Raw genomic sequence first — 18,458 nt, 5'->3', positions numbered from 1 at the left:
ACCCCACGATTCCACCAAGGATTTAGCCATCGGAAACATGGTTCTGAATCTTTAGTTAGAATCGGACCCCTTTCGGGTTTCTTCCACTTTGTGCGCATGACAGAGAGGAGGGTCTCACCCGCTTTAAAGACACGAAGTGCCCCACTAGCGGGATCAGAGGGCTCCCCCAGGTCAACATCATGGTCCCCCAACCTGATGGACTTAAGTAACTTTTGCGTCTTATCAGGAGGAAAGAAGCATGAAGTAAGCTCCTCCTCATCCGAGAAGGAGGAACTCAAGGAGACTACGGACGGTCTCTCTACTGGAGCCGAAGACTCCATAGGAGTCTGAGTAGGAAGCCTCTCATCCAGCAGGCTTATAACCCCTTTGATGGATCCATCAACATAGGTCTTTACCCACTGATACATATCCTGCATGGTAGGTTCGGTGGAAGTTTGAACCCTCGGACGGCAGCCGTCACACCTGGAGTAGGGACAGCTATCCTCCAAAAGCGCGCTACAATCATAGCACGAAAAATGTTTCCGCTTGGAAACCGCCTTTCTGCCATTCGAATCCCGTGGAGGCTTTTTTTTTTTCTTAAAGTCAACGGAACAAGGGATGCCCAACCAGTCTCCCAAGCTGGTTCCTACCAAGCCCCAAGCTGCTTATCTTCTGCGATCTGACGAGTGCAGGTAAATTTAGCTTAGAATAACCGTTGACTGACCTCACTGCGGGAAAAAAGAAAAAAAAGGATAAGTAAAACATTTGTAAACAACCAATAAATGTTTCAGGAGAAAGGTAAAAGAAAAGGCAGACTGGCGGATAGCTGAAAATGAGGACCAGAAATAAGGCACCAACAAGTGGAGGAACACCAGCTTATGGGACTCTGGGAGCTAGCTTAAAAAGCATGTGCAGCCAGAGAACGACCTGGTTCACAATGTTTCCTTAAATAGGGGAGGGAGTGGACTCAGAGCCGAGTCCCTGCCCCCAGAGGAGAAAACACATAACAGTAAATAAAAAGGTTTCCCCCCAGGAAGGAATACAATAAAACCTCCAAACGGAGGGAAAATCGCGGATTATATATTAAAAAAAATCGCAATAATGACGCGAAATCGCGCCGCAAGGAAAAAATTCCAGAAGTGACGACAGATTCGGAAGATGGCGGCGCCCAGCGGCCGCAAGGAAAAGGACCGAGGACGCCGATAAATGCACCGCAGCGAAGCACCGCTGCGCAGCGCCGGCAGCAGGTAAGCTGCCGGACAAGCCATAGTAGTAAAAGCGGAGGCAAAGCCCGCAGATAACATGAAAAAAAGATTCCCCCCTAAGAGAGGGGGAATCACTGCCTAGTCCACCTGTCCGGAGGACAGAAAAAAACACAATGGGCTGGAGGTGATTCCCTCCTTTATAGGGGAGGTTTAAGTGTTTAATTATTACTTGGGCTCATTAAAATTCCGCCGGTCCTACCAGTCCATGGGGGGTGGTTAACCCCATCTGTGCTGCTGGTAGGACGTAAGGGAATATATATTTGCCACTCAGCAGTTCAGTTATCTGTGGTAAAGCCTTCTGTGACGTGTATTACCGTAAAAAGAAAATATATATTTGCCACTAGCGGTCCAGTTATCTGTGGTAAAGCCTTCTGTGACCTGTATTAGCGGAAAAAGAAAATATATATTTGCTGCTCAGCGGTGCAGTTATCTGTTTTAAAGCCAATTTTGGGAAAATTGATGGGTGATTGGAGACTTTCTTCTGTATGAACCGAATTCCATTATACCTTTCATTGGTGAAATTTTTAATGTGGAACAGGCTTATTTTTGGAAAATTAATGGGTGACTACACACATCCTTTTGCTGTATGGACTGAATTACGCAGTGGTAAAAAATTTATGTGAAACTGGCTTTTTTGGGGAAAATTGATGGATGATTGGAGACTTTCTTCTGTATGAACCGAATTCCATTATCCTTTCTTTGGTGAATTTTTTTATGTGAAACAGGCTTTTTTTTTAGGAAAATGGATGGGTGACTGCACACCTCCTTTTGCTGTATAGACTGAATTACGTAGTGGTGAAATTTTTTATGTGAAACAGGATTTTTTGGGGCAAATTGATGGGTGATTGGAAACTTTCTTCTGTATGAATCGAATTCCATTATCCTTTCATTGGTGAATTTTTTTTATTGCAAACATGCTGATTCCTTCTTATATCTGTCTACACTATGTCCACACTCTAGCAGCCAGGTACAGGATATAATAACTTCTTACTTGTAATTAGCAATCCACAGGGCGGTCTCCCTAAAGGCAGGCAAAAACCTCTGCTGGTTTCCATGCTCCCTCAGCCTGGCCACAGCCAAAGGGCTAAAATGGCAGCTACATCCTGGACAGGTGCTGCTCCACACCTCCTCACACATAACTAGCTTCCTTCCTGTTCTTCCACTGTTCTCCTGTTCTCCCTTGTATTAGCAAACCCTCTGATATATATTCACCTAGGGGTGAATAGATGTAATGACACTCTCCTCTAAAACAGCCTGTTATAATGAATTTACAGTTTACACAGCAATACATTGACATGATATATACAAAAGTTTGAAGTGGCCACAACCATCACTAAGTGGGTGTCACGGTCCCTCCAATGACAGAGGTGAGAATATCTGAGAAACTGGCGGCACGTGAGGTTATCTGACAGTCTCTCTGTTCTCACCTTGATGTGTTGTTGTTTTGTAATGACCACACCTTTCGTCAGGTGCAGATTGTGGTCATTACTGAGGCTCTATTTAGTCCTGACTCACACTGCTTACCATGCGGTTGATATTTCCTGCTTGGTGTCGGTTAAGCTGGAGTGTTTTTCCTTTGGATCTCCTGCTCCTCCATTCTTCTTTAAAGATAAGTGCATTCAGTTTTGAATTTTGTTGTTTGCTTGTGTGTGTTGTTTTCTAGGCCTCAGGGAGACGCTGGTTCCTTCATCTGGGAAAGAACCAGTAGTCTCATTCCCTGCCACTGTTTTTAGGGATTCCAGGGTCTCCAGGGCTAAGATTCCGGTGTATGAGTATTACCACCTTCTGGGTCTACTCATGCTGGCAGGAGTCAGGGAGAGGTCTAGGGATTCCTAGGGGGTCACCATCCCTCTTTCTTAGCTTTGAGGCCTAGACTCTGGTCTATTCCCTTCTGTGTGCATTCTGGCGTTTTCCCTCCCAATTACATGTGACAGTGGGACATTGCAAATGTCTCCAACTATGCCCCTCTCGCAATTTACATCAAATACATAATTTTCATGTAGAGATCCAAGAATTATGTTGGATGCATGTAGTGTATGCAAGCCATGTGTGACCCCTCTCATCACTCTCACACTGTTCTGCACCTGGTTTGCCTGGGCGAACAGAGTCACACAGGGGAGGAACTGCTCCATGTCCTTCATCAAGAAATCGAATCCTGGCTTTCTCCACGACAACTCAAAATTGGAACCATGGTGTCGTCGCTGAGCCATGCGCCCTGCATGGCACACATGTTCAATCTGGTTGTTAAGCGGTTCCTGAAGTCTTCCACCCATCTGCAAGACATCCTAAAAATGGCCAGGAAACTTTGCATGCATTTCAGCCACTTGTACACCGCAAATCACACTCTCCTTGAGCTGCAGCGGCAGAACGGCATCCCCGAACATACTCTGACATGCGACGTTTCCACCCGTTGGAATTCCACCCTCCATATGTTTGACCGACTATACGAACAGAGAAAGGTCATCAAGGGTTTCTTGATGATCCAAGCGGACAGGAGTACTTCCCTGTGTAACTTCAATGTCAGACAGTGGCAGCTCATGCGTGACACCTGCTGTTGCTCAGGCCTTTGGAGAAGGCCACATTATTTGTCAGTCGCCAGAACTACAGGATGAACAAGGTCATTCCACTGCTTCATGTCCTGGAACAGATTCTAGTAAATCTGGCTGGTCAGGAGACTAGAGACTTGGCACCTAGAAAGATGGCGGCAGAGTTTGATACATTTGTTTACAGTCAGTGAACGGGAACATCATTTACTGCAAGCATATGCAAACACCTACCAATGGAGTGTTAACCCCCAGAAGTAGGTCATCGGCACGAAGGACCAGTGATTTTCACAGCTTGAGGTATTCTCCTGGAAGCTTGACCTCTGCACGTTTGACGATCTGCATTGCGAAGCTTATCTAAAAGAAAAATCCTGCACTGCACCCCCTTGGAGGAAACGCTTAATCCGGCACAGGCTGCTCTGCTCCTTCAAAAACAATGGACTCTGTACAGCATGACACCGATGTATAATTTCTCATACACCAGACTGAAAGAGTATTCCAAGCACCTGTCTGCCCACATAGCTGCCAAGAAGCAGAAGGGTCTTGCTATTAAAGTGGGCTCAGAGCTGAACCTAAAAGCCAAATTTTCCTGTTTACCTGGACTCAAAGGAAATAACAGAGATTCACTGGCTGTGCTCATACATATTTCATCCAAGCCTTCACTCACCAAGGCAAGCACAGAGGACCGGATTGTGTGGACAGGTTGGTTCTGCAGGACGTACACAGAGGACGATCTATTGGAGGTGTTACCAGAGACATTTATTTGCCTCCCGCTCTTCCTGTATAACGGCTCCGAGGCGCTCACGGCTATCGTATGGACGTGGTTCCCAAGAAACTTTGACTTTTGTTTCTGTAAGCTGGTGATCAGTTCTCAGGACCTTACGTGGCTAGCAGAGATGTGGACCGGGTATGATGTGTCTGGATCAGTGTCGGCCACAGAGCGTGTTTTCTCTGGGGCCGTCGAACCTTGCATAGACATTTCTTATGCCATCCACGCAGAGGACTTTATGGAATGATATTAATAAATCAAAGGAGGAGGTCACTTTGGAGGAAGTGGACAATTTATTCCAATGTCTTTACTCGCATTTCTTCAGACACTTTAGAATCCACTTATCAGCAACCCAGCTCGTCAAGGTGATGGCATCTGTGGCATCAGCGCATTGTGAAGGAAGTTCCTTAGTAAGGACTACCAGTGTTGGACTTGGGTACCTAGGGCCCACCAGTAAAATGTATTATGGGGGCCCACCGTATGAATACATTCAAATATAATAAATAATCTAACATGTTTTTTATATGCTAAATTATTTTTTTATATAAACATAGGCTGGTTGAGGTGCTGTACATTGAATATATGTACAGTGCTGCCCATAATTATTCATACCCCTGGCAAATTTTCACTTAAAGTTACTTTTATTCAACCAGCAAGTAATTTTTTGACGAGAAATGACATAGGTGTCTCCCAAAAGATGATAAGACGATGTACAAGAGGCATTATTGTGGGGAAAAAACATTTCTCAGCTTTTATTTACATTTGAGCAAAAAGTGTCCAGTCCAAAATTATTCATACCCTTCAAATCTGTCACAGTCTGTGGGAAAATCAACGGTATGTGTCATCCACAGATCCCCCCATAGCAGTGTCATCCACAGATCCCCCTCCCTATAAAAGTGTCATCCACAGGCAGCTAGGACATGTTGAAATCTGAGTGATTTTTTATTTATTTATTTTTTAAACCACAGACAGCAGGACTTTTCTTCCCTGTTGCGGTTTTAGGTATTGGGTAAAGTATCGCAGCATTTCTAAGCATACTTGTGTAAATGTATCGTTGTTATAGCTGGCCCCCCTACTTTTGTCCTGGCCCCCAGTGTGCCCCCCCAAAATTTGAAAGCTAGAGACGCCACTGGATAGAGGACACATGACAGCTATGCTGTTGCTGAAAGTGAGCAGGATGGGAAATGATACGCTATATGGGTAGCTGTCACACTGTACTGGAGGTGGATTTATCGCCGATAAGGCTCACCTGAACCGATTAATGCATTTACATAAGCCCCGGGGAGGAACAGAGAAAAAAAACGACCTGATCTCCAGAATGAGAATGAATAAAAGGCTTGTAATGTGGTCGCGTGTACACTAGAGGGCGCCTGGAATCCACGACTGAAGAACAACGTCTGCTCCGGCTGCGGCTCTGCAATCAGTGGGACGGAGTGTATGAACTGGGAGGAGGGAGAACTTTCACTGGGTGCATTTCATAGCACACTGCGTCCATAAAGCGGGCGGATTTTTTAAAAATATTAAGCCATTGATGTCTGCAGATTGTTATCCTTCTGTGCACAATGGCAGGCGGTGGGTAATGAAATGTCCCTCATCACATCCGTTATCTGCCGAGCTCAATTTGATTGCAGCCTTCCTGCCAATATCCGCCCAAAGGCTGCTTGCTGGTGCTTGTGGTTCTCTGCTGCAGCTTCCCCGCCTGTTTGTATCTGAGCGCAGGCAGTTCTTAAAGGGTTAACAGCATGCCCGTCACTGCGCAGGAACTCCTTCCCTTAACCCTTTAAGCGCTGCCTGCGTTCAGATACAAACAGGCGGGGAAGCTGTAGCGGAGAACCACAAGCCCCAGCAAACAGCCTCTGGGCGAAAATTGGCAGGAAGGCTGCGATCAGATTGAGCTCGGCAGATAACGGATGTGATGAGGACGGGTACAGGCACCACCGCAAGCACATTTCATTACTAGCCGACTGCCATTGTGCACAGAGGGATAACAATCTGCAGACGTTAATGGATTCAGATAAAAAATAATTCGGCCCGCTTTATGGACGCACTGTGCTATGAAATGCACCCAGTGAAAGTTCTCCCTCCTATTAGCTCCCAAGCTGCCTGTGTGCCCCCTTGCCCTTCTCAGCGCAGCCCCTAGCCCCTGTCTGTGCCTCCCTGGCTCTTTCAGCACAGCCCCTGACTCTTATGTGCCCCCCTCTGGGCCTTGTCTGTGCCCACCCTGGCCTATGGCCCCCAGGCCACTGTCTGCACCTCCCTGGCCCCTGTCTGCGCCCTAGCCATTATCTGTGCCCTGGCCCTTGTCTGTGCCAGGGACAGGACTACCTAATCTGAGTGCTGGGATTCATCACGGAGATGGCCATCAATAACATCCAGTATTGAACACATGGACGACTCTCATCCCGGACCTTGCCACAATGTTCTACCCCCCGGACGTCTTACATGTCTTAGACATGATCCCTGCAGTGCTTACTACATGTTATACCGCTTCTTACCGTTCTGTTACAGCGGCTGTGAAACCTGCACAGACTGAGGCTTATTTTAAATAAGTGGGTACAAAACACAGAAGACATGCAAATATTCCACTGACGTGTCATCTCTGTTTTACATCCACTCCTGTTGTTTTTGGCATTAGCAATACTGATAGATTACTGACCAAATGCTGACCGAGTGAAGGCGTATGCTCCACAGACAGGATCCGTTTTTGTGGGTTATTGTTCTGACGGATCAGAGGAAGGGCAAATTAATCAGTGACGTAAACACAAACTTACTGCTGACACCCTCTCCACTCTGTCTGGGGGGCTCTACTTGTATACGCGTTTAATCCAGAGGCGTACATAGAAATCACTGGGCCCCATAGCAAAAATCTGAATTGGGCCCCTTAACCCCGCCCACTACCCACCATGGCCCCTCCCACTTCCTGACCTGGCTCCTCCCGTGCCACACCCCCATTAAATAAATTTATACATGACCTACAGAAACTGTTAGGGTCCATTCACACGTCTGCAAAATGGATCCGCATCCGTTCCGCAATTTTGCGGAACGGGTGCAGACCTATTCATTTTCAATGGGGCCGGAATGTGCTGTCCGCATCCACATTTGCGGATCCGCACTTCCGCATCCGTGCTTCCGTTTCCGCCAAAAAATAGAACATGTCCTATTCTTGTCCGCAATTGCGGACAAGAACAGGCATATTCTATTAGTGCCGGCAATGTACGGTCCGCAAAATGCGGAACGCACATTGTCGTTTTCCGTGTTTTGCGGATCCGTGGCTCCGTGTATCCGCAAAACACATTGCGGACGTGTGAATGGAGCCTAGGGGTTTCCTGGGGGTGACCTGTCACATGGGATATCTGCTGCAGCCTGCAGGTCTCCTTATTTGGGGTGCCCTGTTAAAGGGAATCTGTCACTAGCAATTTACCCCAATTTTTTTTTCATGAATCCATGTTTAACAGAGTACCTTTTTTCCATCTGTCTTGTTCTTTTGATTGTCAGTCCTGTCACTTCTTCAAAAAATCGATTTTTATGATATGTAAATGACGCTGTAAGGAGCCCAGAGGGGCGTTATTCTTTCTCCACGGTGCCCAGGAACGCCCCTCTGAAGTGCCGTGCCCGGCTAAATTTGAAAACTAATAACGCCTCCAAGACAAGTTCATCTAAATCGCCTCCCAGAGGCGCGGCTAAGTGCTCAACACCCCCCCTCCTCAGCGCCGCGCTCTGCTGCAAACACCCCGATCCTCCTTTCGCCGGTATCCCAAATCCCGCGCAAAACGTCTTGGAGGCGTTATTAGTTTTCAAATTTAGCCGGGCACGGCACTTCAGAGGGGCGTTCCTGGGCACCGTGGAGAAAGAATAACGCCCCTCTGGGCTCCTTACAGCGTCATTTACATATCATAAGAATCGATTTTTTGAAGAAATGACAGGACTGACAATCAAAAGAACAAGACAGATGGAAAAAAGGTACTCTGTTAAACATGGATTCATGAAAAAAAAAAAAAAAGGGTAAATTGCTAGTCGGCCGGGCCAGGCACTGCTGCAGGGAGTGGGACGAACGAACGGTACTTCACTTGACTGATTCTGAGACGAGTGACTTACTTCAAGACTCAAGTTCAGGTCAGCCAGGGACACAACCGGTGCACTGCTCAGTGCTCACTCACAGTACTACTCACCACTGCTTCAGAGTTCAGAATCTTCCTCCGGACTCCCTCTCTCTCCTCAGCTGAGGGCAGGCACTGACTCGTCTCTGGTGAAAGGCCGGCCCGACGGCGAAGTTCGAGCCGATTCTCCCGCCAGCCCCCTTGCGCCACTGGCCAATCAGCAGCTGCCTCAACAGAGTTGCCTTGTGCTGATTGGCCAGCGGCACGAGCGCCACATGCAGGCTGGTGTTTGATCCTGATTCCGGTAGACGGTCAGGAGGAGGTCAGGTCAGGGGAGGGGGGGGGGGGTGCGGCGAGGCAAAGATGAGTTGATGTTGGGGCTGGGCCCTGGGGAGAAAAAAGCAATTAGCCGGCTGCAGCAGGTCATGAGTGGGTGGGGCCAAATAGTGTGGGCGGGGCCTTCTCTGCGCTACGGGCCCCCCAGTGCCGTGGGCCCCATAGCAGTGGCGTGGTCTGCCTCTATGGGCGGCACGCCACTGGTTTAATCGAACAGGTTCAGTAGACATCTATGTGGAATCATCTGACGATGGTGTAAAGGGAATGCGCTTCTTCTTGACGCTAACATCGACCTGTAAGGCTGAGGTCATGCTTGATTTATTTGGTCAGTTTTGGCCCCGTGACTGCCCTAATAAGTGAAGTGTGCAGTGATTCTAAGAGCGACGCCTGTCATCTGCATGTCATAGTGACTCACAGTATTATTTCACTACCACAGCAGACTCCCTATGCATGTAACTGCAAAGCACAATGTTCTACACCACTATGAAGACTCTCTGCAGCCAGCAAATAGCTGTTTTTTAACGCGATTCGCCGCGAATATATTTAGACCGAACCAAATTTTTTTTTTTTTAAATAAAAATCGGCAAACTGGCGAATCGAATTTTTAAAAATTTGCTCATCTCTAAATATAGCCCTTATGTACAAGCACAAAACTACTAGAATCCTGCCCCCTTTGTAAAATATTATAACTATTATAATAGTGACATCTATGTACAGAAATATAACTACTATAATACTGCCCTTATTTTGTTGCTACCTATGTACAAGAATATGTATATGGATATAGGAAGTTTTAGCTCAAATTCTCTGCCTTTTTATATTGCAGTCGGTACCCAGATGCTGAGGTGGTGAACTTTGGTACCTGGTTTGTGTTCAGTTTACCCATTACGATCATTGTTCTGTTTTTGACCTGGGTCTGGCTACACTGGTTGTTTCTCGGCTCCAAGTAAGTGAGAGTGTTAGACTAGAGGTCAGTATTACAGCCTTTTGGTGTCTTTAAGGCCCCATTAACACGTCTGCAATTTTGTTCCGCATTTTGCGGAATGGAATTGCGGACCCATCCATTTCTATGGGGCCGCACGATGTGCGGCCTGGCTCCGGAAATGCGGACCAGCACTTCCGGGGAAGCATTTCCATTCCCAAACAAAATAGAACATGTCCTATTCTTGTCCGCAATTGCGGACAAGAATAGGCATATTCTATTAGTGCCGGCGATGTGCGGTCCGCAAAACACATTACGGACGTGTGAATGGACCCTTATTGTGAGTTCTGTGAAGTGTAATTTTGTCTATTGTGAATGTTCAGTTTTAGGGAAACCTGCTCCCTCAGTAAGAAGAAGAAGACCAGACAGGAGGAGTTGTCAGAGCGACGTATCCAGGAGGAATATGAGAAGTTGGGGAAAATGAGGTAGGAATTATATTACTCTAAATGTCACCAACAAATAGTCATTATACAACTACTATAGGAAAAACCCTCTTAGCTACACAGGGGGCATATCACTGCAGTGCTGTGTGGGTGCTGTCTCAGTGAAGAATGGGTACTGAGTAACATAGTAACATAGTTTATAAGGTTGAGAAAAGACGTCTGTCCATCCAGTTCTGCCCTGCACAGTAGTGTCTGTGTGAGTGCTGCATGTGTGCTGTATAATTACTGTCTGGGTCGGGTGCTATATGGGCAATATGGTGTTGCTGCATGGGTGCTCTATTAGTGTTGCATATATACTGTGTAGTTGCTGTGTGGGTAGGGTGGCCACTGGCATCACCCCAGAAAGCCGGACCTCACCGACCACGCCCCCAAATCGATAAACCGTGCCCACTTCCATGAAGCCACGCCCTCATTCAGTGAAGGAGGGACTGCTGGGGTTAATAAATACTGTGAAAGGGGTACTGCTGAAAGGAGTTAATAACTACTGTGAAGGGCCTTCACAGTAGTTATTCCCTCTTTTCAGCAGTCCCCCAGTCACAGTATTTATTAACCCCTTTCAGTCCCCTCTTCAGTGCAGTTATTTATTCCCCCCTTTGCTCCCACAGTAGTTATAATTAACCCCTTCAGTAACCATTCACAGACTGTCTTTCCCCCCTTTCAACTTGAAGTTTCACAGCAGACTTCCCCCCCTTTCAGTTTCAGCAATCCATTTCCATTCCCTCCACGGCCCGGCCACAGCAACAGCACAGTCTTCGCCAGTAAGATACTACGACTACCTGCGCAGCTGCGCTCGCATTCGGCTGGCAGTGGCAGCGCTCCTCAGAAGCTGTGCCTGAAGCGACTGGCGCGAATCTGCAGGGCAGCGCTGCGTGTGACATCAGTACGCTGAGCGTTCTGCGCTTTTGACAATGTTCCGGATCATGTGACATAGACTGTGAGTGATTTAAAGTGCCCCTCACCACGGAGTCGCCAATAACCGCAAAAAAGGAGGACTTCTCGGCGTCCGTCCTGGTCTTGAGCCGGACGGAGGACCAGGAGTCTAAAAACCGGACTGTCCGGCCTAAAACCGGACGTCTGGCCACCCTATGTGTGGGTGCTGAGACAGTTCTGCATGGGTACTGTGTGAGCGCTATCCGAATACTGTGTAGAGGCCATGTGACAGCTGAAACTGCTGCTGTGTAATAGCTATATAGTCATGCATGCTGTAATGTTAATATCTGTAGTTGCATTTGGTGCTGTATGGATACTATGTGTAATCGCAGTCAGAGCTGTATGGTTACTATGTGTAGTTGCAGACGATGCTGTATGGATACTATGTGTAGTTGCAGTCGGTGCTGTATGGATACTATGTGTAGTTGCAGTCAGTGCTGTAAGGATACTATGTGTAGTTGCAGTCAGTGATGTATGGATACTATGTGTAGTTGCATTTGGTGTTGTATGGATACTATGGGCCAGATTTATCATTCCTCTGACAGCTCACTCCACTTTAACATAGGGCTAAAGTCAGTTTTAGCCAAGTCAGATTTATGATCGGCCCTTTAAGACTGTAATAAATGTGGTTTGACGGTAGCAGTTTATCCGTCAGTAAGCAGCTTTACAAAAGTCGCACATCTTTACGAAAAAGTCGCACGTTTTTATGAAAAAGTCGCATGTTCTATTAAAAAGTCTCATAAGATAAGCATGGTCCTCACTGGAGTGAAATTGGGACTTTTTTGCGACTTTTTTGCGACTTTTTTAAATAGTCCCAATAGTAAATCTGTCTAGAGATTCATTTACATAAGAAAACACGCCCACTTTCAGAAAACTGGCGAGCATAGTGCAGAGCAGAAAAAAGTCGCAAATTTGTGCGCAGTTTTAGCTTTTGGGACTTTTTTGGGACTTTTTCACTCCATTATTCTGACCTGAGCTAATGATAAATCGGGCCCTATGTGTAGTTGCAGACGGTGCTGTATGGATACTATGGGCCAGATTTATCATTCCTCTGACAGCTCACTCCACTTTAACATATGGCTAAAGTCAGTTTTAGCCAAGTCAGATTTATGATCGGCCCTTTAAGACTGTAATAAATGTGGTTTGACGGTAGCAGTTTATCCGTCAGTAAGCAGCTTTACAAAAGTCGCACATCTTTACGAAAAAGTCGCACGTTTTTATGAAAAAGTCGCATGTTCTATTAAAAAGTCTCATAAGATAAGCATGGTCCTCACTGGAGTGAAATTGGGACTTTTTTGCGACTTTTTTGCGACTTTTTTAAATAGTCCCAATAGTAAATCTGTCTAGAGATTCATTTACATAAGAAAACACGCCCACTTTCAGAAAACTGGCGAGCATAGTGCAGAGCAGAAAAAAGTCGCAAATTTGTGCGCAGTTTTAGCGTTTGGGACTTTTTTGGGACTTTTTCACTCCATTATTCTGACTTGAGCTAATGATAAATCTGGCCCTATGTGTAGTTGCAGTCAGTGCTGTATGGATACTGTGTGTAGTATCAGTAGGTGCTGTATGGATACTATGTGTAGTTGCAGTAGATGCTGTATGGATACTATGTGTAGTTGCAGACGGTGCTGTATGGATACTATGTGTAGTTGCAGTCGGTGCTGTATGGATACTCTGTGTAGTTGCAGTCGGTGCTGTATGGATACTATGTGTAGTTGCAGTCTGTGCTGTATGGATACTATGTGTAGTTGCAGTAGGTGCTGTAAGGATACTATGTGTGGGGGCGTGTCCTGGCTGGGAATGTGAGCAGCAGCAGCGTGTGTTAGCTCCCCACTATCTATAACAAATAGCCTGCTCCGTGGGCTTACCTGAGTCTCCCAGGGACCGGCAGCGCTCTCTTCTTGCTGGCTGTTAACGTCCGGTGTCCTTCTGGAGGGGTCCCATGGCCAGAGGAACTGCCAAGAAGAGCAAGGAGACGGCGGGAGGTGCCGAGCGCGGTGCACAAGATGGCGCCGGCATGTGTAACATCCCAGAGTTATGTTACGAAACTCTTTTACCCCGCTACAACCTGTTAAGGGCATTAACATTGTCATCTTGTGTAATTTCGTTTATTTTCATGTAATTTCCTCACTATTGTGCATTCTAAGCCTTGTAAATGTATATTGCTGTAATTTTTATGTTCACCAGCAGGTGGCAGCAATGTGTCCAGCAAGGACTTAGCCAGTTTAGTGTTTCTAGACTGGAATAGTTTATTCCAGTTTAGGTCACCCCTCTTTGAGCAGAGTGGGCTCGCCCAGGTCCTGCCTCATAGGGAGGGAAGGAAGTTAGGTTAGTGTAACCTACCCCCTGCTAGGGGTAGTGTGTGCATGCTAGGAGCTCCCAGATTCAGGGATCCAAAGCCAGGATCATTTCTCGGCTGAGACAATTGATCATCATCCCCAGCCTGAGCCTTGCAGCCTCAGCTGGTAGAAGCAAGCAGCCACCTCCAGTATTCCAGGAAGGAGCATACCCTGTGAAGTTAACTGAGTACCGTCCAGAGACCCCAGGAGAAGCCAAATTCCTCCTCAGCAAGTCAGTCCACAAGACAGCAGAATATAAATTCCTGCCACATTACAGAGCTACAAAGCAGACGTCCTTTTCCTGCAAAAAGCTCCAGGCACATGATAGAGCAGAATATATATTCCTGCCACACATTGCCAATACCTGCTGGGACCAAAGACTAATGCTGTATCTCACTTGGATGAAAGCTGCATCTAGTAAAGACAAGTTTTAACTTTATTCCAAGTCTGGATCTCATTTATTGCTGCAAATCCCTCAATTACTCCTACTAGCACCACACTCAATTTATTGCAAGTGAGTCAGGATCCAGGAGTCCAGCTGTACCCAGGGAGGAGACACCGTTGACACTATTGCCATTACCACACAGACATTATACCACTCTGGCATTCCTAACCTGGTACGTGAGTTACAACACCTTAAAGGGCCCTGTGTTAATACCCTGCGCACGCTGCAATTGGCGTCACAAACAAACAATAGACTATTACATACATTTCCTGACCCACTGCATAATTTGGCGTCCGTGTAACCGTACCACAGTCCGGCTCTATTGCATTAAAGTGGCGTCACTGGAACAGGATTGGATCCAATTGTGTGCTAACAGGATACGAATCGCATTGTGTGCCAACAGAACTGGATCCAATTGTGTGCTACAACCGAACCGGATCCAATTGTGTGCCTAACCGGATCAAATTGCATGTTTCACAGTGCTGCAAGATCTGAGGATTATGCCAAAACCCTGAAAATTTACTTTATTGCTTTGTTGCTGTGACAGAAAGCGCTAAAACGTGCGCACCAGCACTCAAAGGGTTAATTCGCCATATTCACAAAATGGTGCTGCTTCTTCATGCCCAGAAGCGGGAAAACTCAGGAATGCCCTCTCAAGAGTGCGAAGATGCCAAATACGCCCCCCTAGAAGCGGGAACTCTAAAGCCTGCCCACCAAGAACTTTGCATTGTGAGCCAAGGGAGTAAAGTCTCCTCCCTCTGGGCTCCACCCTCACTTCCTGAACGCACCCTGACAGAGGAGCCAAGGAAGATGGCGCTCCCTTCTCCGAAATGGGACCAGATGGCGATCCAGGGAGAACTTGTCTATGAGACCACCGTACCTGAGATACGGGTCTCTCAGCTTGTAAAGAGAGCTGGCCCCTGCACGTTCGGAGCGTCCCCAGCACCAGCGCATGCCACCACCAGAGAAGAGGACGTCACATCTACAGTCTGGACCCCGGAGGCTGTGAATCCCTCCGCGACGGCTGATCAGACATCCCCCAAGATGGCCGCCGCCGCTAAGCCTGCTCCCGAGGAAGACATCGCTGACACAGTCGCCCAGGTCTTGGACCAGCCTGCACCGCAGACGGCACCTGAACCCCACGATGATCACCAGGAGGCACCGGAACCGGCCGCCCGGCCGCGACATCAGGTAGGGGCAGACGCGCTCCCTGAGGCCCAGGCCCGGTCCGTAGCTGCCCCTGCACCGCTCCCTGTGGGTCCCGATACCTCGAACAGGCATAGGCCTAGGCCTGCTCCGCTAAGGACACCTACTGGTGCGGCGGAGGCGGCTGGAACTTCCACTCCGACGCCCAGTACAACTACTGCCAGAGTGGGACGTTGGAATCCGGAGGTCCCCGTAGAGATCACTACTCATGCTCAGACGGCCTGGGAATACAAATCAGCTGTAGAAGAATGGGTTAAGCAAGTGGTAGATGACCCCCAACCAGGAGACCCTAAATTGACCAGACGCACTGGGACTGTGCTCTGGTTCTCTGTTGAAAGAGGAGTGGGATTCCTCCAGGACAGCCATTCTGGGTCAGAAATATTTGTGGGCCGCCACTCTGTGAAGCGCCATTACTTGCCAAAGGCCCGTCACAACCTGTACGCAGGGGACCAAGTGGAATACACCCCCATGCGCTCAATACAAGGCCCCTTTGCTGCCGGGGTGACTCTACTGGCCAAACCTTTAACCCCTGCAGTCACCCCAGAGACCTGGCAGGAAGACCCAGGCTCTGCAGGGAAGGTTCGTTGTTTACAAGAAACCCCAGACGGCCGGATGAGGCTCAGAGAACAGCCCCAGCCAGAACCTGAACCCCTCATCCCTGACCTGGCCGCACCACCAACCCTACGGGTGGGCCAAATCAACAATTTAGTGCTCACATTTAACCCCTAGGGTGCAGCCATATGTTTTACCTTTGAAACAGCCCCAGGCACCCTCTGTTTGCCTTCCAGAACCCCTTCAGCCGGAGGTTTTAACCGTCTCTGCACCGGCTAGGGATCCCGGCTTGCAGCATGTCATAGCTGCATTCAACAGGCTGTCTGCTCAGCCAACTCCAAAAGGACACCACTAGAGGGCAGTGGCGTACCACTACTGCTGCAATCCTGAGCTACCAGAGGCAAGAGCGCCCCCTGATGTGCTTTAGTAGCTCTAGCAGCGAGGAGGACCTGGACGTCCTTCTCTAAAGTGTCACCCTCTTCTAAAAATAAGGACTAATGGGAGCCACGTCATGGTCTGTTCCTGACTGGTGAGGACCAGTTGGCATTGTTTTAATGTTTTCTTTCACAGGTTGCCCTATTTTGTCCTCACCCTGATGATCATGTATTGTAAGGACTCCCTCCATCATCATTTAACCCCATACATCCAAGTTCTCATTGTTTTACCTCCTTTCTCAGGTTACTTGATAACCTTGTGGAACTACAGTTCTAAAATATGCTGCTATTTTAAGTGCTTTTACATAACATTTTAGACCTTTCATTGGATTACAATTAACTCTTTTATAATTCCTGTGGATTACAATTGACCTTTGCCCTGTTTCCAGAGGATTCAACATTAAGCACTTCAAGCAAAAGGACTCAAGCTATATTCGAGCATATTATTGCATTAATAAAATTGCACTATTTACTAAAAATGTTTAATGCAACGGTAAAATCTTAAAACAATGATAGAAATGGCTGCAGCTCTCACCTCTGACTTTAATCCACGAAGCACGGAAAAAAGGCCAGAACTGGGCCTAATAGAAAGAGAGAATCCAGCTTCTTGTGGAGTAAAAATAGTTCTTTATTGGCTCATCATATAAAATCCACCAAAATCACAGGAAAAAGGTGTAGTAACATGTTTCGGGCTACAGAATCCAGCCCTTCATCAAGACATAACACACATATTAAAACCATTCCTTTTTATGTAGCACAAGGTCCAACCCCCTCTGATCAGCAAAGTGTCCGCACCTGTAGCCTGGAATGGGAACCATTCAACGGTCCAGGGGAGGAGATCCAGTATCACAGGTGATGCATACATACACATAATGAACATATCTTAGGCCACTTTCACACCTGCGTTAGGTGCGGATCCGTCTGCCATCCGCAGTATTTGTATGCTGTATCTCACTTGGATGAAAGCTGCATCTAGTAAAGACAAGTTTTAACTTTATTCCAAGTCTGGATCTCAATTATTGCTGCAAATCCCTCAATTACTCCTACTAGCACCACACTCAATTTATTGCAAGTGAGTCAGGATCCAGGAGTCCAGCCGTACCCAGGGAGGAGACACCGTTGACACTATTGCCATTACCACACAGACATTATACCACTCTGGCATTCCTAACCTGCTACGTGAGTTACAACACCTTAAAGGGCCCTGTGTTAATACCCTGCGCACGCTGCAGATGGCGTCATGAACAAACAATATACTATTATATACATTTCCTGACCCACTGCATAATTTGGCGTCCGTGTAACCGTACCACAGTCCGGCTCTATTGCACATGCTCTCCACGGTAAAGAAGCAGGGCAGAGCAGGAGGTGTGCCGGGGGCTTCAGCGAACTCCAGGGCACCACTGAAGATGCCAAAGCTGCAGGGACCCTACGTGGAAGAGGATTTGGAGGTGGAGGAGACAACCCAGACTACTGCAGGAGGAGCCCATGAGGACACTATGGAGTTTGGTGTGGCAGTGGCATAGTAGGCAGCTATGATAGAGGAGGAGAGGGCCATGTCTTCCCAGAGTGCAGAGCCGACACTAAAAGATGTTACTGTTACTCAGTGCGGAGTGACCCTGACAGCATTGCAGCAGCAAATAGGGTTCCTGAAGCAAGAGTTCTCCTTTATTCGCCATGATCTGCAGAAAGTTAATGAAAGAATGGTGGAGGTGGCGGGTCATGTCAGTGAGGTGGAAGATAAGCTACCCCCTCTAACCAGGGCATCCCGCACCCATGAACAACAGATCTCAGCATTGATAGCCAAGACGGATGATCTGGAGAACCATCTTAGACGCAACAATGTACGTCTTCTGGGGATTCCTGAAAAAGTTGAGGGACAAGACCCTACGTCTTAGGCCTCATGCACACGGACGTTTTTTTACACGGTCCGCAAAAACGGGGTCCGTAGGTCCGTGATCCGTGACCGTTTTTTCGTCCGTGGGTCTTCCTTGATTTTTGGAGGATCCACGGACATGAAAAAAAAGTCGTTTTGGTGTCCGCCTGGCCGTGCGGAGCCAAACGGATCCGTCCTGAATTACAATGCAAGTCAATGGGGACGGATCCGTTTGACGTTGACACAATATGGTGCAATTGCA

The 18,458-nt window shown here is 47.5% G+C and overlaps 1 protein-coding gene across 1 annotated transcript in view; it reads left to right on the top strand.

Moving 5' to 3' along the window:
• The window catches only part of SLC13A4 (solute carrier family 13 member 4), an 80,265-nt gene that overhangs the window by 47,158 nt on the left and 14,649 nt on the right, over positions 1–18,458 (top strand). Inside the window, exons 7-8 of the mRNA XM_040433869.1 lie at positions 9,816–9,935; positions 10,295–10,396. Coding sequence (XP_040289803.1) covers positions 9,816–9,935; positions 10,295–10,396 — 222 coding nt within the window. The remainder of the gene's footprint in view (positions 1–9,815; positions 9,936–10,294; positions 10,397–18,458) is intronic.

The sequence above is a fragment of the Bufo bufo genome, chromosome 1, assembly GCF_905171765.1.
Source record: "Bufo bufo chromosome 1, aBufBuf1.1, whole genome shotgun sequence".
Classification (NCBI taxonomy): Eukaryota; Metazoa; Chordata; class Amphibia; order Anura; family Bufonidae; genus Bufo; species Bufo bufo.
Note: the sequence above shows the minus strand (reverse complement) of the source record. Positions and strands in the feature narration are given on the sequence as shown.